At 45.5% G+C, this 22,953-nt stretch overlaps 1 protein-coding gene across 9 annotated transcripts in view; it reads left to right on the top strand.

Annotated features, from left to right (window-relative positions):
• Positions 1-1,611: 1,611 nt before the first annotated feature.
• Positions 1,612-22,953, top strand: part of UAP1 (UDP-N-acetylglucosamine pyrophosphorylase 1) — a 41,493-nt gene continuing 20,151 nt past the window's right edge. For 5 of the 9 annotated variants that reach the window (XM_043567564.1, XM_043567571.1, XM_043567570.1 and 2 more), the window contains exons 1-3: positions 1,630-1,860; positions 10,075-10,404; positions 20,698-20,902. In XM_043567564.1, the coding sequence (XP_043423499.1) occupies positions 10,125-10,404; positions 20,698-20,902 (485 nt within the window). In that variant the 5' untranslated portion in view covers positions 1,630-1,860; positions 10,075-10,124. Of the gene's footprint in view, positions 1,861-5,915; positions 6,017-10,074; positions 10,405-20,697; positions 20,903-22,953 lie in introns of those variants that run through there. The other 4 variants (XM_043567568.1, XM_043567565.1, XM_043567562.1 and 1 more) reach the window with 3 other exon arrangements.

Below are 22,953 nucleotides of genomic sequence, written 5' to 3'. Positions count from 1 at the left end.
ACCCAGGCGCCTGACAATTAGTATATTTTTAGAAAGCAACTGTGCAAATTCTCTTCCTTTAAGGTCACAATGCTATCTATATTCAGTTACGTCATTGTGGGCAGGCTTCTAGGTCTCTTTAAGTGGAACCTGAGCATATTAATGGGAGTGAATTTGTTCTTCTCAGTTATGAAGGATTTGAGAGAAATGTTCCTTATGGTACTGCGAATCCAAATAACAAGATGCAATGGTGATACTATGGAAAGGTATCCAGGACCTAGAACTAGCAACTGACATAGAGTAAGCACTCAAATAACAATCACTGATGTTTATTAGTGTTCATTCACTCTGTTCTATACTCTTTGCTTGTATTCACTGGTTCAATCCTTACAACAACCCTAAGGGCATTTCTATTATTGTTTCTATTTTATAGGTGAGAAAATTGATGCATGAGTTAATGAACTTGCCAAAGATCACACTCAATAAAAAAGCTGTAATTCTGTCTTCGGATCCCCTGCTCTTAACGACTATACTATAAATCTTTCAAATAAATGGATGACATTCTGGGATCATGAAAAATGGAGAATATTCTAGCTTCTAAATATGAATCTACCGGTATTACTTCTTTCAGTTACTTAAAGCGGTGGGTGATTGTGCAAACGACAAAGTTAATTAAAAGACCCTGGTACTTGATAAGGTAGAAGAAAGCACCCGAATGCCTGATATTCTTTATGTAAGGTGCTATGTTAAATCTGTTTTTTTGTTTTGTTTTTTATTCTCAACATTTGGACTTCTTGCAACACCGTGCAAAGCGCAATGCAGCTCAAAATGTAAACGCAGCTTTTAGGAGCCCAGGGCTGAGCATATAAACTGCCATGTGTACACCCACATCAGGTATGTAACAGGACTGACGGTCTGCAACAGGCAATTATAAACGGCGGCCGTACAACGGTCATGAAGGTCATCCAGCAACCAACAGTTTCGTGTCGAATACTGAGGAGGTTAAGTGCACCATCACACAAAACGGACGCCTGGGCTCATTCTCACTAGCGCGCTTTTCATTACCTAAGTCCTCTCTTTTCGGTGACTGTGTAAAAGTAAGCAGGCCTGGCTTCCCGCGCTGGGGACCTGAAATGCCATAAAGCAGAAGGCCAGTCGGGGCCCTTCCGGGCATCCGGCGAACCCGAGACGAAACAAGGCCAGCCCAAGGTCGGAGGGTGCCCCAGGTCCGCCCTCCAGGGTCCGTGCGGAGCGACGTCCGCATTTCGCAACCCGCCGCACGGGCGGTCGGAAATCCACCAGCTGCTGGATGACACCGCTCTCCGCCCAACTCCGCGATCCGCTTCTGCCTACGGGGTGCGGCCGAGCCAGGGCCAGGCGAGGACCAGGAGCCGCGGGCTGTTACCTCGCGGGACCAGCCGGTGACGCCAGGGCGCTCAGAGCAGGGCGTGAGCGACAGCCCCGGGGCTCCGGTCACGTCCCACTGCTGACGCTGCGCACACCTCTCCCCGCCCGCGGCGCGCCGAGGGGCGAGGCTGCCTGAGGACCGGGTTCCCAGCGCTGTCCCCATTGGGCCAGGGAATGCTGACGCAAAGGCCCCGCCTCCGGCCAGGCCCCGCCCCCCGGCGCCAGCGTCAACGCCGGCGCTCGCGGCGCTGACGTGTCCGGGCGGGCGGTGGCGGCTCCTCCCGGCGCCCGCAGCCACTCGTCGCTGCGAGAGAGGGGCGGGGTGGCCGGGGCCGCGCTCCCCGGGGCCAGCTCGCGGCCCGCCCCGCCGCCCCGGCCCCCCGGATGAGGGTATATATTCGGAGCTGGCGCGGGACGCCGAGGAGTGGCCGCACGGAGCCGGAGCCGGGCGGAGCCGCGATCACGCTGAGGGAGGTGAGCGGCTCCCCGCCCAGTCGGGTCTCCTTCCCCCGCCACCCGCCAGCCTGGAGGGGACGCCGGGGGCCCGGCCCCACCACGCGCACGCTCCCGGGGCCACGTCGGTGCTCGGCGCCCGAACCTGGCCCTGGCGGAGGAGTCCGCCCCGTGCGCCCCGCAGGCGCTTCCCGAGCTCGGAGACCCCGCTGGGGAGGGCGCCCCTCCCCCGGCTTTGCGGGGGGACCCGGATGGGGCAGTGCTTGCGGTCGGGGGTTTGTCGAGCGGCGGGGAGTGGGCCTCACCTGGATGGGGGGCGGGAGCCTTGAGGTTCTGCGGCCGGGGCCTTGCGGACAGGTTCGGCGAGCTCGGGGACCGCGGGGTGGGGACAAGCGGTCGTTGGAACTGTCCGCTGGGAAGGGGCTGGCTGGCATTTGAGAGGGAGAGAATTCTGAGGGCGTTGACGGGAGGAGTGGAGACACCTGCGGGGGGACGTGAGCGGGGGACAAAGCCTGCTTGCCCCTTTTGGTTGGTTGGTTGGTTGGTTGGCTGGTTTGAATGCTGGTAGTGGGAGAGGGTGGAGATTGCGGGCTTTCCCCGGGCTTGGCCAGGCAGGAGGGTGGGGATTGGAGGGCTGAGAGCACACATGTGCTGAACATATGGCTTCCTGAAGATTGTATTAAGTTTGGCCTGATGCTCTTCTCTGTTTATTTGTGCCCCGTTTGTGAAACGTGAAATCAGGTAGCAGCGATGATGGTAATAGGATGTCATTCTACAGTGCTTTTCGTTTAAGGACTTTTAAGGTGAAATTTGTAGGTGTGGACCAGGGGTTTACAGGAAGCTGAAGGCAGTTTCTGTACCCTGACTGTTGGTGAGTTGGCTCATTTAGCTGGGATTAAGAAAGACGCCGTAGGGTGTGCCGCCAAGCATTTATAGGATTCAGTGGTTATGGCTCAAGTCCAAGGCTGTTTTTCTAAAGTTCTAAGAAGTTTACTTATCAATTTTGGGGGGCAAAATATAGCAGCGGAGATAGGGGCAGGAAGGAGACCAGAAAAGGAGAGGAATTTCTTTCATAGTGGCATTTCAATTCTAATAAAGGTATATTTGATAATGGCAGAGTTTTACCAAATTTGTCATTGTTTTTGATGCAGATGTATTAGGCTATGGGCATATACCAAAGTCTGTCATAATTTCTACAGCAGATCCTTAACTTTTTCAGACTTTGCTTGTCAAAATAAAAATCCTGGTCTAACTCTTGTATTTACGACTGCTTACCATCACACACACATCCACACTTCTCTCTTACCAGAATTATTGGGGAGAATGCTACTATTTTTGTGGTTATTTTTTGGCTTCCAAAAAACCCATGGATAAATTATTCTTACTCAAAACCCAAGTATGATTGTTCTGTCGGGAGCATTTACACAGTTATATAACTTGGCACTTGTGATCTTGTCAACCTTTGCGGACCACCAGTGGTCTAAGGCCAGGGATCACAGTTTAACCTATAGGGGGGAAAATGTAACCTATAGTTGTCTTATTTGCATGGATCCATTTTTCCCAGGCATCTGAAGGTGGATGGCTGTCTAGTGACTTTTTTAGGAAAAGATTGATTTGTATCTTAAAATGTTATGTTATTATGTTTGCATATGTGTTTTAATAGGCAGAGTTCTCTCCAATCTTGCCTCTCCTTTGAGGGTGTGTGAGGAAGGCTGGTTTTTTCGTCTTCATGAGGAAATGTGTACCCAGGGAGGTGGAACGATTTACACAGGATCAAATGATGGGGAGGGACCAAGAACTAAGACTCCCAGGTCCTCAGTTACATGGTTTCCTGATCTTCCCACTACAGTATGTTCCTCTAAATCTGGAGCTCCTTTAAATACCGTAGTATAGATGCGACCAAGGCCCCCATTCCTTGGAAAATGGTTTGATGTAAAACTCTCTCAACTGTCTGGGGTTTTTTTTTGTTTGTTTACTTGATGTATTTTTTTAAGTTTTAAAATTTGTTTATTTTGAGAGAGAGCGCACGAGCGAGTGGGGGATGGGCAGAGGGAGAATCCCAAGCAGGCTCTGGCATGGTCAGTGCAGGGCCCCAGGTGGGGCTCGAACTCTTGAACCATGAGATGACCTGAGCTTAACTGACTGAGCCACCCAGTGCCTCTACATGATGTATTTTTTTAATTAAAAAATGATGGTGTTCTGTCTCTTGAAACCTTTTATCAATCAACAGAAATGCCGTTTAATATCCTAATGCGTGGCCAAGGCTCAGTCTTCTAACTTTTTTTTTTTTTTTTTTTTAATCCGTCTACACTTGCCGGGGATCTCTTTCGTTTGATAACTTAATATCATGTATGGTGATGAGCTTGGAAGTTTTATCTTTAGCTCCAGTAGTACCTCTGAACTTTAGACTACTACATTCTGCTGTCTCCTCGGCATTTCTATTTGGATGTCTAATAGGCATCTTGAACTTAACGTGACCAAAAGTGAAGTATTGATTCCCCCACTCTAGGCACCTAGTCCTAAACCTGCCCCCCTCCTACTGTTCCCCACTTCAGCAAATGGCACCACCACTCGAGAGTCCTCTTTGCTGGATTCCTAGCTTTCTCTCTGTCTCCACATTCCATCCATTACCGAATCCTGTAGGATTAGAATCCACATTTCATCACTGCTCTAAGCCAGTGTCATCTCATCTAGACTATTGTGGAAGTTTCTTTAAAAAATTTTTTTATATTTATTTATTTTAGAGAGAGAAAGACAGAGATGAGTGGGAGGAGGGGCAGAGAGCAAGGGAGATACAGAATCTCCCTGAAGCCGACTCCAGGCTCTGAGCTGTCAGCATAAGAGCCTGATGTGGGGCTCGAACTCACAAACAGCAGGATCATGACCTAAGCCGGAATCAGACGCCCGGCTGATTGAGACACCAACCATCTGCTTGCTTCTACTTTTGCCGTCTATTAGTCTTTCCCCCCCACCTAGGAATGGAATGATCCTTCTGAGGCCTCAGTCAGACCGTGATGCTCCCCTGCTCCACGTTCCCCAGTGGCTTCCTCAAACCCAAAGTTTTTACTTTGACCCCAAGGGCCTACTTGATCTGCTCAGTGTCCGTCCGCCTCCGTCACTGGGGCTCACTCTGCTCCTGCTGCGTTGACCTTGCTGTTCCATGTACATGTCACACGTTGCTGTTTTACAACTGCTGCAGTTACAGCTTCCTGTCCCTAGAATGTTCCTCTCCAGGATTCTGACTTGCTTGCTCTCTTCATTCGTACGGACTGTCAGATGTCCCAGAGGTCCTCCCCAACTACCCCATTTAAAATACCCACCATCCCCTTGTTGGGCTTTCACCCCTTAGCCCACTTCTTTCTGCCTGACGTTTTATGCCTGTCCCTCATACTGGAACGCGGCGTGCGCATTGTCACCTTGTGCATTGCCGCGTCTGTGTCACCTACATGAGTGCCTGGCAGACAGTGAGTGCTCGTTAACTATTCAGGGAATTAACAATGGCACGTGACCGTGAAATAATGTTCCTCCATAAACTGTCTACTGATGTATCTTTGCATGTGAAAAGGAAACTTTCAGCAGCAGCCTGTTCGTTGGAGGGTAGGCTCGTCATCTGTCTCTCAGTGGACGTAGCACAGAGACAAGTTCAGCCTCATCCGCCCATTTCCCAGCACTGTGCCTTGTTCCTTGAATACGGTTGTTTACCAGAGCCGTTTTTCGTGCTCTTCCCACTGGCTGGAGTTTCTTCTACCGCGTGCACTTCTGGCAGACTTCTTTTTCTCCCACAGTGCCCGACTCAGCAGCTCTCCTCCAGTTCTGGAGGCTGTAGTCGGTGGTCTGGAGCGCAGTTTCGCTTTTTTTTTTTTTTTTAATTTTTTTTTTCAATGTTTATTTATTTTTGGGATAGAGAGAGACAGAGCATGAACGGGGGAGGGGCAGAGAGAGAGGGAGACACAGAATCGGAAACAGGCTCCAGGCTCCGAGCCGTCAGCCCAGAGCCTGACGCGGGGCTCGAACTCACGGACCGCGAGATCGTGACCTGGCTGAAGTCGGACGCTTAACCGACTGCGCCACCCAGGCGCCCCTCGCTTTTATAACAGTAGCTGATGACATTCACGGAGGGCTTTTTTACGTGTTAAATGCTTTTCATTTGAATTCAGGAATCCTCTTAACCTTAGAGGTGAGTACTGTTTTTATCCTCATTTTAGAGACGAGAAAAATTGAGGCACAGAGAAGTTGAGTAACTTGCTCAAGGTCACAGAATTAGGAAATAGTGGCGCGGGGGTCTGAACTCACCGTGCTGACTGGGCCCAGTTTCTACCAGTTACACTGACCCTCTTAAATGAGACCTTGGGTTGAATTCTTTGTCTTTCCTCTGGGTATGGAAGTTATTATTGTCTGATGGAAAGATCATAGGCATCGGGGTCAGGTTTATCTGGGTTAAAATTCCTGATTTTTGCCTACTGGGTAAGTAGCCTTGGGCAAATTACTTAATCTCTTTGAGCCTCGTTTTCTCATTGGTTGTAATTTCACTTATGCCTCCGAACCTGGTGAAGAAAACTCTATTATTCCCATTTTGCAGATGCAGGTAACAGAGTCGAAGCTATCTATGACTTGGCCCAAGCAGTAGAGCCAGGAATAAAAGTCAGTTCTGTTTGATTCCTTAATCAATAAAGAGTCGCTTGAATGAAGCTAGAGTATGTGAGGCAGGCCTTTAAGGCTGAGTGAGATTTCGGTACATAGGAGAGTCTAAAGGAAGTACTTGGAGGTAAGGATGAGGGTCTTAGGTGACAGCAGGTAGAATTGTGTCCTACCCTGATAATAAGGTTTCATTTTTGTTTCATATGGAAGCCTTAATTTCGTTAGGAATTGTTGGTAACTCGTAGAGTGCGTTTCGTAAGTAGTACCATTCATTTCACCCTTGAAACATTACATCCCTGAAGTAAATCTAAATAACAAACCCCAAATAAAAGTGGGGAATATAAGTCACTCAATCTTATGTGCTAGTCTAATTTGAAGTTGATTTTATAAGAAGAATCAGGAAGCCAGTCTTTCGGTTCACTTTGAGAGGGCACCTTATTTAAAGAAAAAATTATAGAGGCTATGTGCCCGTCTTCTTTGGGATGACAATACCTTTCCCGAATTTATTCTGGAGTGGGCACTGGCTGCTGAGAATTTTCTGGTTTGGGTTAACATGCTCAATACCGATTGCCAACACCAATGACTTTTTATGTAATACTGCTTTTTAAATTGACGTCTTTACTCATCCTGTGAAGTTCCTCATCTCCCTGTCCTGTGCATTTTCTTTCTCCACGCTGTTGGTTTGTGAACTCTTTTCTGCAAAGTGAGATGTCAGAACATCAGTTGTGTCTGTATTTCTGAATAAAATACAAATAATGTACTCTCTCTCACTATGCCCTCTTTTACACACACACGCGCGCGCACACACACACACACACACACACACGCTCACGTTCACAGTCTTTCTCCTGAGAGGCCATATAGCATAACGGTTAAGAGTGTGAATTTAAGAATCAGGTTGTCAGGGTTTGAATCCGGGCTCAATCACTTCACTAGTTTGGGACCTCAGGCAAGTTATCTCTGTGGCACAGTACTTCCTCTGTAAAGTAATCCCAGTAGCTGTACCTTAGCATTGTTTTGAGGGTTAACTGCATAAGCATCTGTAAAGCAATTAGTATTGTCCCGTCATAAGCGCTCTGCGAGCGGTAGGCGGTGTGATCGCCACCTCAGGGAACCCTACTGGAGGTTGTCTTCCCCTGAGTTTGTAAATGGTGTTGGTTTAAGAGTCCTGATGAGATAGATTCCATCATTAACCCAGGTGAGGCCCAGGGACATTAAGTAACTGAGCGGAACTCCAGAATATTGCTCTGAACTACCATGTACATTACCTACCACTGTTCTAAAGGTAGAAGATAGTGGGCTGTTTCTTCGGTACCTGTCTTTACAGGTGATGTCTTCGGTGATGATTCTTTACAGCGACCCTCAAAGTTTTCCCCTTTCCACTTATTTCCTTTGCAACTAGTCTGGTTCAGATCTTTGGCCTTCTATCCCTGTGATTGTCTTTGAACTTGTTTTCCTGCTTCTCGTTGTCCCTCCTTACCATCTATTTTATGCTATTGCTCTTTCTCTGAAGTATGGTGACACTGCCCTTTGAGTAATCCGTTGTCGGCATCTTGTTACTGTTAGGTCTAAATCCCTTTGCTTGGGTTGAGGCTTTCGTGGTTTAGCCCTGCCCTCCATCACTTCCCATCATTCTGCAGAAAGCTCCAGCTTCTTTACTGCTCTGTCACACATGCCTGTCCTGCTCGCTTTCTCATCTTATCTGTAATCTGCTCGAGCCCTTGAGATACAGCTGATCATGCGTCCTTTGTGAACTCTTTCTAGACAATGCCTGCCTTCTCTCGCATTTATCTGTAGTAGGCAAGTAGACTAAATATTTCCTCTTCCTCTGGTTTTGTTTAGTACTACGCACTTTAACATTTTGCTATATATATTACATGGTCTTATCTGTTGATATGTGTGCATTGCTTGTCCCTTTAGGGTTCAATTCTTAGTAGAGAAATTCTCTAGAAGTTGTTACTGAAATAAAACGTATTTTTCATGATTATAGGTAGTCCCATCTTGAATTTTGTTATATTCTGAATACAACAGAATCATTTCCATCATTAGTGCAAAAAGGAGAACAGTTGGTGTATTAAGAAGTCAGGTGTTCTTTCAGTGGGAGCTCATGGTCAGGGGCAACTGAGTGGGCTAGTCAGAGTGTGTACCCTGGAATTAGACCGCCTGGGCTCATATCCCTGCTCTGCCTGTTGGCCCTGTTGTGTTGCCTCTCTGTGCCTCAGTCTCCTCCCTGGTAAAGTAATCAAGATAACAGTACCTGTGTTGTATAGCTGGCAAAAATCAAATGAGACCGCATAGGTAAAATTCTTAGTGCAGTACTTGGTATGTAATACTAATGATTATTGTCTTCCAAGTTTTTCATTTATTTTTATTTAAACAAATTTTAATTCCAGTATAGTTAACATTCAGTGTTCTATTAGTTTCAGGCGTACGATACGATTCAGTAATTGTGTGCTCATCGTGTGCTCATCATGACAAGTGCACTCCTTTTTCCCCCTTCAGTTTATTTATTTATTTTGAAAGAGGTAGAACGAACAGGGGAGGGGCAGAGAGAGAGGGGGACAGAGGATCTGAAGTGGGCTCTGAGCTGACAGTAGAGACCCACGGAGGGACTCAAACTCATGAGCCACGAGATCATGACCCGAGCCGAAGTCACATGCTTAACCGACTGAGCCACCCCGGCGTCCCACAGTGAGTGCCCTCCTTAATCCCCATCACCTATTTCATCCATCCCCTCACCCCTCTCCCCTCTGGTAACCATCAGTTTGTTCTCTTCAGTTAAGAAAGAGCCTGTTTCTTGGTTTGTGTGTGTCTCTCTCTTTTTTTCCCCTTTGCTTGTTTGTTTTGTTTCTTAAATTGCACATATGAGTGAGAGCATATGATATTTGTTTTTCTCTGCCTGGCTGATTTGGCTTAGTGTTACACTCTCTAGCTCCATCCATGTTGTTGCAAATGGCTGAATAACGTTTCACTATATATACTTATGTATACACACACGCCCCACCACACCTTTATCCATTCATCTGTGGATGGACGCTTGAGCTGCTTCCATAATTTGGGTGTTGTAGGTAATGCTACAGTAAACATAAGGGTGCGTGTATCCCTTTGAATTAGTGGCTTTGTATTTTTTGGGTAAAAACCCAGAAGTGTGATTATTGGGCCATAGGGTAGTTGTATTTTATCTTTTTGAGGAACCTCCATACTGTTTCCACAGTGGCTGCACCAGTTTGCATTCCCACCGACAGTGCACAAGGAAGGGTTCCCCTCACCCTCGCCAACACTTGTGTTTCTTGTGTTTTCTGTTTTAGCCATTGTGACTGGTGGGAGGTGATATCTCACTGTACTTTTGATTTGCGTTTCCCTGATGCAGAGTGCTGCCGAGCATCTTTTCTCGTGTCTCTTGGCCATCTGGACGTCTTCTTTGGAGAAATGTTTGTTTACCTCTTTACAAGCTGGATCTGTCACAAATCTTGTGAGGGAAAGGCAGAAGTTAACTTCTTTAATATCAAGTGTTCTTTAATGTACTTATTTGTGGTAGGAAGAGCTCTGGTTTTGAGGTTGGACTTTGACCTGCTGTTGATTCCTCTTTTCTTGTAGGTTTACAGGCCCAGAGATTATACCTCTGTCTTCACCACCACCAGAGCATTATGAATGTTAATGATCTCAAAGTCAGGTTGTCCAAAGCTGGACAGGAACACCTGCTACAGTTCTGGAATGAGCTGGATGAAGCCCGACAGGTAGAACTTTATGCGGAGCTCCAGGCCATGAACTTTGAGGAGCTGAACTTCTTTTTCCAGAAGGCCATTGAAGGGTTTAACCAGTCGTCTCAGCAAGAGAAAATGGATGCCCGCATGGAGCCTGTCCCTCGAGAGGTGTTGGGCAGTGCCACCAGGGACCAAGATCGGCTGCAAGCCTGGGAGAGTGAAGGTATGGGCATGGAATGTTCATTTTAGAGTTTGTAATGAGGGGCGCCTGGGGGGCTCAGTTGGTTAAGCGTCCGACTCTTGATTTCAGCTCAGGTTGTGATCTCACGGTTTGTGAGTTCGAACCCCTCGTGGAGCTCTGTGCTGGCAGCGTGGAGCCTGCTTGGGATTTTCTCTCTGTCCCTCTCTCTCTGCCCTCTCCTGCTGTCTTTCTCTCTCAAACATAAATAAACATAAATAAATGCATTAAGTAAGTTTGTAATGAGCTACACCAGCGGTATTAAAGTAGCCGGATCATGTAATTATTAATGGGACTCTCCTCTTCCCTTCAACCAGGTGACTGATCAGAAAGTGACAGATGATGTTGCCCAGACTTCTGCAGCGTCATCCCCACCCCCCTCTCATTGCTGTTCCCCCGTCTTCTCATTCAGGTGTTGATGGGCCTCTAGTCTCTTTGCTCATTTCCATACTTCGGCATTTCCCATCCTGAAGCACAAGTTAAATGTTTCAGTTTATGCTGGCTTACTCTAAAAACCTTCCCTAGCCCGTGTTTCCAGCCTGGTCTCCTGTACTTCCATCCATGCCTCCTGTCCCACACATCTTAGCTGGACCAAATAATTCATCTCTCCCTGAACGTTAGGTCTTTCCTGCTCTTTGCTTGCGCTTCTAAAAAGAAGCACCTTGGACCGGCCTCTGCCCCTTCTCTGTGTGGCTGGATCACCTTGAAAGGCCATCTCCCCGAGCTGTGCTGTGCAGTGTGGTGGCTCTGCCGTGTGGACAACGTGTCCTCATTCTTTAAGGTTCCTTGATCATGACTTCTTCAGCGAGCCATGTTGGAGTTCCTTGTTCGTGTTTCGCTTCGCTTCCGTTCTTTCTTAGATTACGAGCTGTTTATGTCTGTCTTCGACGTTGCATAGTAGACTCCTAAAGAACAGCCCGTGTCCTCCTTGCCCGTGTACGCCGCACCGCATTTAGAGCGGGGTTTTGCAGTCCCACGTTGGTTGATAAATGTCGCATCGTCTCAGTGTTTCTTCTCCTAAAGTGTATCATAACGTCTGTCCCCGTAGCTAGTTCTACTTCTGCCTTTCAGAATGGCAGAAAAGCCGAAGTGTGCCATTTTTGGTGGAGTTAAGAGCTGTGGTTTTTGTAGGCTGCTGCCCCTCTGTGAGTAAGAGTTGACGACACGGTACAGCTCGGCCCTCGAGTTGTTTGTACATGCTCCTTGTCAAACCTCATTTCCTCAACTCTGGAATGAACAGATGGGGCTGATACTTTTTTTTCCTTTTTAAAAAATGTTACTTTATTGCAAAAAAAAAAAAACGAAAATAACAGAAACACTGCCGAGAAATTGCCCTAAATCTTATCAAATCTATTTTTATTTGCTCACATTGCTACCTAGTACTTGATTGTATGTATATTTACTTTTATAGATGTGGAATAATATTGTAGATACAGTCTTGTAGTCTGTACTTGTACCATACTGTTGCTATTAAAAAAAATTTTTTTAATGTTTATTTTTTTTGAGAGAGATCGAGAGAGATCGAGAGAGAGAGAGAGAGAGAGCGAGCAGGGGAGAGGCAGAGAGAGAGGGAGACACAGAATCTGAAGCAGGCTCCAGGCTCCAGGCTCCGAGCTGTCAGCACAGAGCCTGACTCGGGGCTCGAACTCACGAACCGCGAGTTCCTGACCCGAGCTGCCGTTGGACGCTTAACTGACTGAGCCACCCAGGCACCCCTATTTTGTTTTGCGTTCTTTGGCATTCCCTGCCCCCACAAAAAAGAAAGATGATTGCCATCATCAACCTCTGTATACCTCTCCATATCTTTCTCTGGGCATACACATTCACTGATTTCCAAACTGTGTTTGGAAGGGGTTCCACTGCTGGGGAGACTTCTGATGTGGCGGGGAATGGATACCAAGCAGCTTGGTCTCTAATGCCTTCATCTCCCCACTAAGAGCAGTTCTCCTTTGACATGTTTTACGTATTTGATCTTTACACGAACTTTATTTAAAAAATACTGAAAATAATTGGGTGATCTCTAGGAGGTGCCCTTTTAGATCTGAAGTGCTTGCTGTTGGCTAACCTCTCTTCTTAGAATAGGGCTCTGCCACTAAGCTGTGAGAGAGTGACTTCCCGGTGGATCCGTCTGAATGGGGAGCTGTAGTGATCCTCTGGCCCTTACCAACCCTGGGCTCATTAATCCTCTGCTTCCATCCCCGGGTTTCAAAAAGGCTACTACAACGGAGCAGAAGTCACGCGGGGCTCTTTATACCCTCAGGTATCCCAGCTGCCTAGATTTCTCCTTGTGATTTTACGCGGATGAAGTCTTCCAAGTAACTTTTATGGAAAAGCCAGAGCTTTGACTTTATGTAATGGGGACCATGGGCAGCGATCAAAGCCTCCTATAACTGGAGTCTTCTTTATGATCTTTTTGCCGGAATCCGTGGGACTAGTAGTCTACACGTATGACTTTCCATTTAAACTGAAATCTGGAACTATTGCAACCAACTACACTACAAGCAAGTACAAAACAAACTGCCTTTTGGCTGACTGTCAAGGGAACGATACTTATTTGTGGTTTAAACAGTAGGGGTGAAGAAGGAGACTTTGTCGCTCTTCCTTCACTAGCCGGAAACTTCCACGTGTGTGCAAATTGATCACAAAGTAAAGTTTTTGCAGTAAGTTATCAAGGGGAAGAGACTGGTTGCCATTGGGGAGATTCTAATCATTATATTTCAGATAGGAGGAAGATCCTGGCAGTTGTGTCAAAGACAATGCCCCCTGCTTCCCCTCCTTAGGATGGGGGAGATTAAAGCATTGTACAGTGTTTTCAGAATGTCTGGTGGTTACTGACACGAAAATGGACATTTTCACACCTAGGGTGGAAAATTATTTCTGAAGGATCGATACATAAGTGACCACTGTGCTTTTTGTTGAAGAGAGATCGGATTCTAATTTAATTCTTTTTTTTTTTTTTTTTAGGATTTTATTTTTAAATTATCTCTACACCCAGTGTGCGGTTCGAACTTACAATCCTGAGACCAAGAGTGGCATGCTCCAGGAGTGCCTGGGTGGCTCAGTCCGTTAAGCGTCCGACTTCGGCTCGGGTCACGATCTTACAGATTGTGGGTTCGAGCCCCGCGTCGGGCTCTGTGCTGACAGCTCAGAGCCTGGAGCCTGCTTTGGATTCTGGGTCTCCCTCTCTCTCTGCCCCTCCCCCGCTCATTCCCTCTCTCTCTCTCTCTCAAAAATAAACATTAAAAAAAAAAAAAAAGAGTCACATGCTCTACTGACTGAGCCAGCCAGGCACCCCTTTAATTCTTTTTTTTTTTTTTTTTTTAATGTTTATTCATTTTTGAGAGAGAGCATGTGAGCAGGGGAGGAACGGGGGGTGGGGGACGAAGGATCTGAAGCAGGCTGTGAGCTGACAGCAGTGAGCCCAGCATTCACGAGCCATGAGGTCATGACCTGAGCTGAAGTCAGACACTCAACTGACTGAACCATCCAGGTGCCCCCTTTAATTTAATTCTTAAGGCGTTCTGGCCAGTTGTAGAAAATGGAATGTAGAGGAGTAACGGAAAAATTTCTATTTTACAAAGCTGAGATCTAGAGAGAGAAGTAATTAGAAACTTCTATGAGAATGTCATTTTAGTAAAGATACATTGAGAAAATATGTTTGCTTGATTAAAAGAATCATCTTTATCAAAGAAATGTGTGCTTATACCGAGCACAAAACAGTCTTCCACTTTTATAATAGCCTATTAATATCTAGTAGTAGTCTCTTTTGCCTGTGAGACATTTATAAAATTAATCTGAATGGTGCTTCTCTACTGTAGCACTGTGTTCAGAAAAATATATTCATAACATTACCTCCCATGTTTTCTGGAATCTTGTGCAGTGATATTATCAGTAGATTTGTTTTATTTTAAAAGTAACACGTACCGGGGCACCTGGGTCGTTCAGTCAGTTAAGCGGCTGACTCGTGATTTCATCTCAGGTTGTAATCTCACGGTTCATGAGATCATGCCCCACGTAGGGCTCTGCCCTGGCAGCATGGAGCCTGCTTGGGATTCTCTCTCTGTTCCTCCCCAGCTTTTGCACTCTTTTTCTCTCAAAACAAATAAATAAACATTAAAAAGACTAAAAGCAACATGCTTATTTTAGAGAAATTGGAAAAAATAACTAAAAATTATAAAGGAAAAAATATAAATCTCTGCCATCCCACAAGTCAGAGATAAATACTCACTAGTATTATTTGATTGTATTTTCTTATATACACACACACATTGGGATTATGGTTTGTGTGTAATTTTGAGGCTTGTTTATGAATTTGTCAGGAAAAGTTTCAAGCATATTTTGAAACAAATATTTAGAGATGAAAACAGTATGATGAACTCTCACATATGTATCACCTTGTTTAATACCAAAATTTTGCTACTCTTCCTCCATCTGTCTCTCCTTTTCTTTTTCTTTGCTGTAATACTTTAAGAGAAATCTCAGGGGCGCCTGGGTGGCGCAGTCGGTTAAGCGTCCGACTTCAGCCAGGTCACGATCTCGCGGTCCGGGAGTTCGAGCCCCGCGTCGGGCTCTGGGCGGATGGCTCGGAGCCTGGAGCCTGTTTCTGATTCTGTGTCTCCCTCTCTCTCTGCCCCTCCCCCGTTCATGCTCTGTCTCTCTCTGTCCCAAAAATAAATAAACGTTGAAAAAAAAATTTAAAAAAAAAAAAAAAGAGAAATCTCAAACATCATGTTATTTTTACCCTAATTGAGTTCAGTATTCATCTCTGTGTGTATGGATATTCTACTATTCACGATGCTATTATTATTCCTAATGAGATTCACAATAATCCTCCAGTACCTAAAACTGGTTCAAATAGCGGTTTCCCTTATTAGTCTGCTTTTTGTACTTGACGTTTTTGGGAAATGGTTAATCGCCCAAGTAATAGTTTTACTATTCTGAAAAGTTAGACTTAAAATATCTTTTCAAGTAACTTTCTTGGATAGTCTTCCTTTATTTCTACTTGTCGAATAGCCTGTTTACCTGACTCATCGTCCTGGGAGTGCTGACAGTTTAGATGGAAAGTTCTGGCAGGTGCTGTGCCTCGCCTGCACCTGTGCCGTCCTCCTTGTTTCGGGCGCGTGCCCAAGTCAGAGTGTGTGAGAGGAACTAGTCCAAGCCGGAAGTTATCCAGGAAGCGTTTGACCTATTTCAGGCCGATGTTCACCCTTCTCTTTGTTTCTTATAAATGTTATCAGGAAAAGTTCTCAGGCCGTTGGGCCTATGACACCTGACTCTCCAAGGAGAGAGATGTCCTCCAGCCCTGGAAACTGCTCGTTCAGGCTTGATTTTCTTTTTTTTAAACCTCTGATTTTGTCTATAATAGGTCCCCTCTGTGGGAAAGTCATTAAATGCCCTGCAGTAGAAGAATGGAAAGATGATATAGGGCTGCACTTTCTCCTTTTTTTTCTATATTTCTGCAGAAGAAGTTTGGGGATAGAAGCTCATAATTTCCTAATCGTCACATGGGTTAAGTACATTAATAATTAACATTTTTCCGATAGGTGCAGCGGTGCCCACGTAAAATTTATGCTGTGACAAAAACAGTTGGAAATCAAGTATTCTTGCCACGTAACTTAACAGCTTACCTAATTTTATTGGCCCGCTTAATTTCAAGCAGTATTTTATCTGTCATTGTAAGACAGATACTAATTTATGTGTTGCACACTTAAAAAGTTTTTTTTTAACGTTTATTTATTATTGAGAGTCAGAGAGAGACAGAGCATGAGCAGGGGAGGGGCAGAGAGATGAGGAGACACAGAATCAGAAGCAGGCTCCAGGCTCTGAGCTGTCAGCACGGAGCCTGACGCGGGGCTCGAACTCACGAACCACGAGATCATGCCCTGAGCTGAAGTTGGATGCTTAACCGACTGAGCCACCCAGGCGCCCCATACACACTTTTTAAACATTGCACTTTTATTGCAGTGACGCAGCTGAGGTGGAGGAGGGCTTCAGCCAGCGAACGCACGATCCGATACTGCTCTCAGCATCTGTAGCTGCGTTTGGTTCTTGAAATGCAGCTGGTCTACGGGCTTCTTTCTGTCCTCACGTTTTTCTCTGCTCATCAGTGAGATGCATAAGCAGGAAGAGGTTAAGGCAGAAACCTGTTTATTGTAAATACGTGTGGATTGTGTTGTAACTCATTGGAATAGCTGTGGTCCCACGGAGATGAGACTTGAACGTGGATCCGCCCACAGTCGTACACCCCGCGGGCATAATCTCAGTGCTGCTCTTCGGTCACAGTGATGGGATGGGTAATCAGGTCCACAGACGGGAAAAAGATTGAAGAAAGCATGGCAGGCTGGGGCTTAGGAAGCATGTATTTGAATAAAGAAGGAGGCCATTGTGAGCTGCTGGGTAGAGAGCTGTAAAACTGAAAACTTTGGAGAACTGGAATGAAGCAGTGCTTTAGGGAACTCATCCAGGGAAGAGAAAAGTGTAGACCGTGATACTGTGATAACTGGTTAGAGCCTGTGGAAAGCACTGGTTGGTGTTGGGTGGTCATCAGGTGACCTGAGCTGGGACATGGGGCTGGGACTTGGGGCTGGGACTTGGGGCTGGCTCCGGGAGCAGTCTCTTACCATTCATGGGCAAGGTGGCTGAGGGAGATAATTGACCTTGGGACTGAAGATAAAAAAAAGACATCAGAAAGGAGGACTAGAGCCACATTAACAATGAAACAACTTAAAACACATGTGCTCCGTGAAGAAAATAAATACGACAAAGAGAACAAAGGCCTCTGTGTCCACAATATTTATCTGGGACTTTTTTTGAAGATGTTTAGAAATATTTCTGATTCTGACACCTTTGGAGGTATGTGAGGGTTCCGACAGACCAAAGTTATTTATCTGCAGCTCTGAAATGGTGCAAAGCCTGGTTTGCAGCAAAACCAAACTTGAACAGACATGAAACTTTTTTTTTCAACATTTATTTTTGAGAGACAGACAGAGACAGAGTGTGAGCAGGGGTGGGGCAGAGAGAAATGGAGACACAGAATCTGAAGCAGGCCCTGGGCTCTGAGCTGTCAGCACAGAGCCCTATGCAGAGCTTGAACCCACGAACCGTGAGATCATGACCTGAGCCAAAGTCGGACGCTTAACTGACTGAGCCACCCAGGTGCCCCGAACAGACACAAAACTATTGATGAACTTTATCCCACTTAATGGGATTACAGGGTCCAGTCTCAGATTTGCTGGAGGTAACATAGAATGTTGTGTATGTACTATATTTCATTTTCTACAGTTTGAAGAGTTCTGCCTTCTGAAGCAGATCTTTTTTTTTTTTTTTAATAAAGTTTTTTTTTTTTGAGAGAGAGAGCATGCACACATGTGTCAGAGAGAGAGGGAGAGAAAGAGAATCCCAAGCAGGCTCCAGTGCAGAGCCAGAGGTGGGGCTCAAACCCTTGAAACGTGGGATCATGATCTGAGCTGAAGTCAAGAGTCAGCAAATCTGACCCACGGAATTAGGTGTAAGGGATTATGGCCCTGTATTTCATTAAAATAATGCTTTTTGGGTCAGTGACAGCAGAATTAAATTTCTTCCCTAGAAACTGTGGTTTCTTTGATAGCTCAGGGAATAACCAAATGTAAAACTGTTTTCAAACCTCCCTTGTGTTGTCCCTGCTCCCTTCGGAATGCTTCACTTCATCTCAGTCTTTGTTACATTGGGGGCTGTGGTGCTTGCTTCAGGGGGACACAGATGTGGGATGCTGTTAGAGATGTCAGTGTTTGGCAAATTTTGGAGAACGTGGGCTCGACCCTGCGGCTTTTCCTTGTGGGGTGGTAGGTAAGAGAGATTAAAAAAAAAAAGTAACACTTCTCATGAATTCAGTGGAAAAGAGAAGAAAGGGCGAGAAAGAGATAGGAAGGGAAGTTTACACCCTAAAAATTATGGCGCTGTAATGTATCTATCTGTTCAGTGTTTGGGTGTGAAGAGAGAGGCTGGGGGCAGTGTAGTGCGTGGCGAATAGGCCTGGGTTGAGGTTCCAAGCCTTATTCAGCTTTCCTAGTGTTGTGGCCTTGGGCAAGACCTTTAATTTTTCTGAGCCTGTTATCTCTGACATGGGGGAAATTAGACCTACCTCTTCGATTACGGTTACTAGTTAGGGTCTCATGTTACTCCAGATCTTATTATCAGACTCTGATAGGGTACGATGAAATGCCATGGAGAGTATAAAAAGACAGTTCTGGGGGCACCTGGGTGGCTTAGTCGGCCCCTCTGACTTTGGTTCAGGTCATGATCTCCAGGTTCGTGAGTTGGAGTCCCGCATCTGGCTCTGTGCTGACAGCTTGGAGCCTGCTTCAGATTCTGTGTCTCCCTCTCTCTCTGCCCCTCCCCTGTTTGTGCTCTGTCTCCGTCTCTCTCAAAAGTAAACATTAAAAAAAAAAAAGACAGTTCTGTCTCTGGGCAAGGAAGCAAGAGAGAAAATTAGGTCTCGGGTAGCTGAGGTTAGCTTCACATCAGAAGTGAAAATTACGGGGATATCCAATGTCCTTTTAAGTTTTTTGATAGCTGGATAGTTGCTGTATCCTATCCTTGGGTTATACGTATTTCCTACTGAAGATAGGTTGTAGAATTGGGACTGGGGAAAGTTTGGATTTTACAATGGATTTGTTTAGAATATTTCTTTACGTTCTTGATATACTAGCATATTAGCTTTCGGAAGGCCTCATTAATACATCAAAAACGTAAAGACAAAGTTGGTGAATCAGACAAACCTGCATCACTAGGGATATAAAAATAATAATAATGGATGCTGGCTGCCACTGCTCTCTCTGGGCCGGTGTGCAGTTCTGGGTAGTGACGAGCTTCGTGCACAGGTCTGAGGATTTTAAGGCAAGTGTGAGATTCAGAAACCAAGAGCAAAACCCATCAACCATTGCTTTATCTCATCTGGCATTTTCTGGCTTTCCTCGCTTCCCAGAGACCCAGCTTCTGTGTTGCCTCTCCCCACAAGCTCCTTTGCCTTGTGATGCTGACCTGGTCCGGGCTTCGCATAGTGAGATGGCTCTCAGAAACCACAGAGGGCAAGATTTTGTTTTTGGTTTTTTTGTCTTAAATTCAAACCGAGAGCCTCTGTGGTTAGTAACATTTACAGTTTTACGTGTTTGCATTTGGATCTTAAATCCATCTTGAATTACTTTAATTCAGAGAATAATATTCTTATCCAGGCGTTATGTTTGGTTCTTACCTACTGCTGAGTATTCAGCTGATGAAGACCGGCAGGCTTGCAGGCAACAGAGCTAAATCATCAACAGAAAGACTCTGAGTTTCACATTCTTGTGAGCTGGTGTAGATGGCCCTTAAAAATCCTCCAACACGGGTGCATCTTAATCCATTCTGTTAATGAATAATTACATACGATCAAATGCACTAGTTGTAGGAGCTTTTGCCATATTTATACACTCATGTAACCTCCACCGCAGTCAAGATATAGAACATTTCCATCACCCCCCAGAGCCTCCTGCTGCCTTTTTTGCAGCCAGATCCTCTAAGCTTTTTCAGTTGAGTTAGGTTGCAAACCCAGGTGTCCTGCCTTCTTGACCACCATACTGCCTTGCTTTCCTGCGGGTTTCTTTTCTGTACACTTACTGGAGGTTGGTGTGTCTGGTAAGTTTGCGTGCTCATTGATGAGTTAGTTGTTTATTACTGATCGATTTATAGGGCTGGAGGTAATTTAGTACCATCATCATTTATCCTGAAACCTGGGTATCTTCTTTCATCCTTTTTCTTGACTTGCCACATCTGATAAGCGGTCAGGTACTTGTAAGACCTTCCGTTGGGCTTTGCCTTGTGATGTTACTGGAAAAAAAGTTTTTAACTCATTAAACCATATTATTCATTATTTGGTGTCTGGTTGAGTTCTATAATTAAAAAAATTTTTTTTTGGATGTATATTTATTTTTGAGAGAGACAGAGTGTGAGTGGGGGAGGGGCAGAGAAGAGGGAGACACGGAATCCGAAGCAGGCTCCAGGCTCTGAGCTGTCAGCACGGAGCCCGACGCGGAGCTCGAACTCATGAACTGTGAGATCATGACCTGAGCCACCCAGGTGCCCCCCGAGTTATACAATTTTTTAATAGTAAAAATGTTTTCATTAACAAGATAGCTATAGTTATTGATGATTATTTCTTGTTCTTTTTGCCTTAGGCAAATAGGGTGATTCTTTGCTGCTTTTTATATGAGTAATCCTAAATGCTGAATTATGGAGGTTTTGTGATACAAGTGTTTTCTTTTCCAGGACTTTTCCAGATTTCTCAGAACAAAGTGGCAGTTCTCCTTCTAGCTGGCGGGCAGGGGACGAGACTTGGTGTTGCATATCCCAAGGGAATGTATGATGTTGGTTTGCCGTCTCACAAGACGCTTTTTCAGATTCAGGCGGAGCGTATCCTGAAGCTTCAACAGTTAGCTGAAAAATACCATGGCAGCAAATGTATCATTCCATGGTAAGATATGCCTCATTAAGGGAGAGTGTGTGAACATGTATCGGTCTATGGTATTCAAAATACATGTAGACTTTATTCATAAGCAGACATGTTTCCTGTTACTGATGGTTTTCCCAGGAGCTGTAATTTACTGTCTAAAAGTAATCTGTAGTATAACTAGATAGATGATCACTGTAGCCTTAATGCACAGCATATATTTGCCTCCGACTTTTACATCCCTACCTGAGTACCTCTGGGGACTCATTGGGTTTTCCCAGTGTAGAAAAAGAAACTTGATACTGATTGGTAGTTTGACTATAAATTTCTTTAAAGAAATTTTTTTAATTTATTTTGTGTGTGTGAGAGAGAGCGAGCACGAGCAAGGGAGGGGCAGAGAGAGAGGGAGACACAGAATCGGAAGCAGGCTCCAGGCTCTGAGCCGGCAGCACAGAGCCCGATGCGGGGCTCGAACCCACGAACCGTAAGATCATGACCTGACCCAAAGTCAGATGTTTAAATGACTGAGCCACCCAGGTGCCCCGCTATGTATAAATTTCTAATTGAAAATCCGTTTCCCTCTGAAATTTGAAGTTGTTGACAGGTCCATTGCCATTCTGCTTCCCGGTCTCTCCCTGCACACACCCCCCCGGCCAGCATCTGAGGTCTCTTCTTATCTATGGCATCTGCAATTTCATGATGATGTGATACGAGTCTATTTTTGGTCGCTGCTCTGGGCACTCCAGGAGTTCTCACAGTCTAGAAACCCCTATCCTTAAGTACCAGGCTATCTCGCTCTCCCCACAGCCCACCCTTCCCACACAACACCAGCTGAAAGCCCCACTGATTTCTCTGCTGGGGGCCACGCCGGATCCCCAGGGCCTGCTGGCAAGCTGTGCTCTAGGGCTCACCCTGGCCAGTGTCGGTGTCCTGAGCACCAAGAGACTATGGGAAATTCTGCTCTGCTTTGTAAAAGTTTTTGATTTGGCTCTTAAATCTCTTTCCCAGAGCAGCTTTGGAAATACATTTTGAGGGGGAAACCAGCTGTGTGTTTGAGATCCCTCAAGTCCCTGATCTTGTTATTTTAGCCCCATGTGACCCAACCAAAGCTCTGTTGGTTTCTCTCTCCTTCCGCCTGGTCCAAGCTGGAGTTCCTACCACTAGCCTGTATCCCAAGTCGGCAAATACCCCCAGGAAAAGGCAGCAGCTGCGTATCCTTAGCCCCTCTTGGAAAGATTCTCACTGTCTGGAATTTTAGTTCCCATCCATGTTGCTTCTGTAGCTCTGTGATGCCTTTAAAAATAGGCTGTTGGTAAATTTCCCAGCTTTGCTAGCTCTTCTCAAGATGAGTATTGGCCATAAACTGTTTATTTCATCTTGATTCCTTCGGGGGGTTTTGCGGGACGTCTGTGTTCTGAGTGGCCGGTATTCTGTTTAAGGCCCTGGTTCCCGCCATCATGGTGGATTTTCTTCCCTCTTCTTCCTCACAGCTCAGGATCTCTGTGCTTTTCTGCTGCAGAGTGATTTAGCCACCTCTTTGTAGTCAAAGTTCAGAATACCCAGGATAATTTGTTAAGTAGACAGATACCTAGTATGGTGGGAAATTATACCATTTTCTTTATTCATTCAACAGATACTGCATACCTCCTTCTAGGTACTGGGGATAGATCAGCAACCAAAACGGACAAAAATCCCTCCTTGTATGTGTGTGGTTTACATTCTAGTAAGGGCAGGAGCTGCTATAGTCACTAATTGTGGTTTTAGATAGGGTTTTTTTCTCCTTTGCCATACTAGCGGGGGTTGGATTTTTGTGAAAACAGAGAGTATAATTACATTTTTATGATTTTAAATGGAGGGTGAGCAGAGCCCAGATTACATTTCAAGACTTTAGTAAAAAGAACCAAAAGAGATCATTACACTGTATTACATTTACCCTTTTCTCCCTATTTATTTACAATAGGAGTTTTAAATTTAGAGTACACCTTTCACAGAGTTCTAAAATGTTTATTTAAACCAGTTACAGGCTCTCTGTTGCAGGAGGTACGTGTCATATTGTCACATAGACGTATTTTACA

The sequence above is a fragment of the Prionailurus bengalensis genome, chromosome E4 (genome assembly GCF_016509475.1).
Source record: "Prionailurus bengalensis isolate Pbe53 chromosome E4, Fcat_Pben_1.1_paternal_pri, whole genome shotgun sequence".
Classification (NCBI taxonomy): domain Eukaryota; kingdom Metazoa; phylum Chordata; class Mammalia; order Carnivora; family Felidae; genus Prionailurus; species Prionailurus bengalensis.
This window is presented reverse-complemented; position numbering and strand designations above follow the sequence as displayed.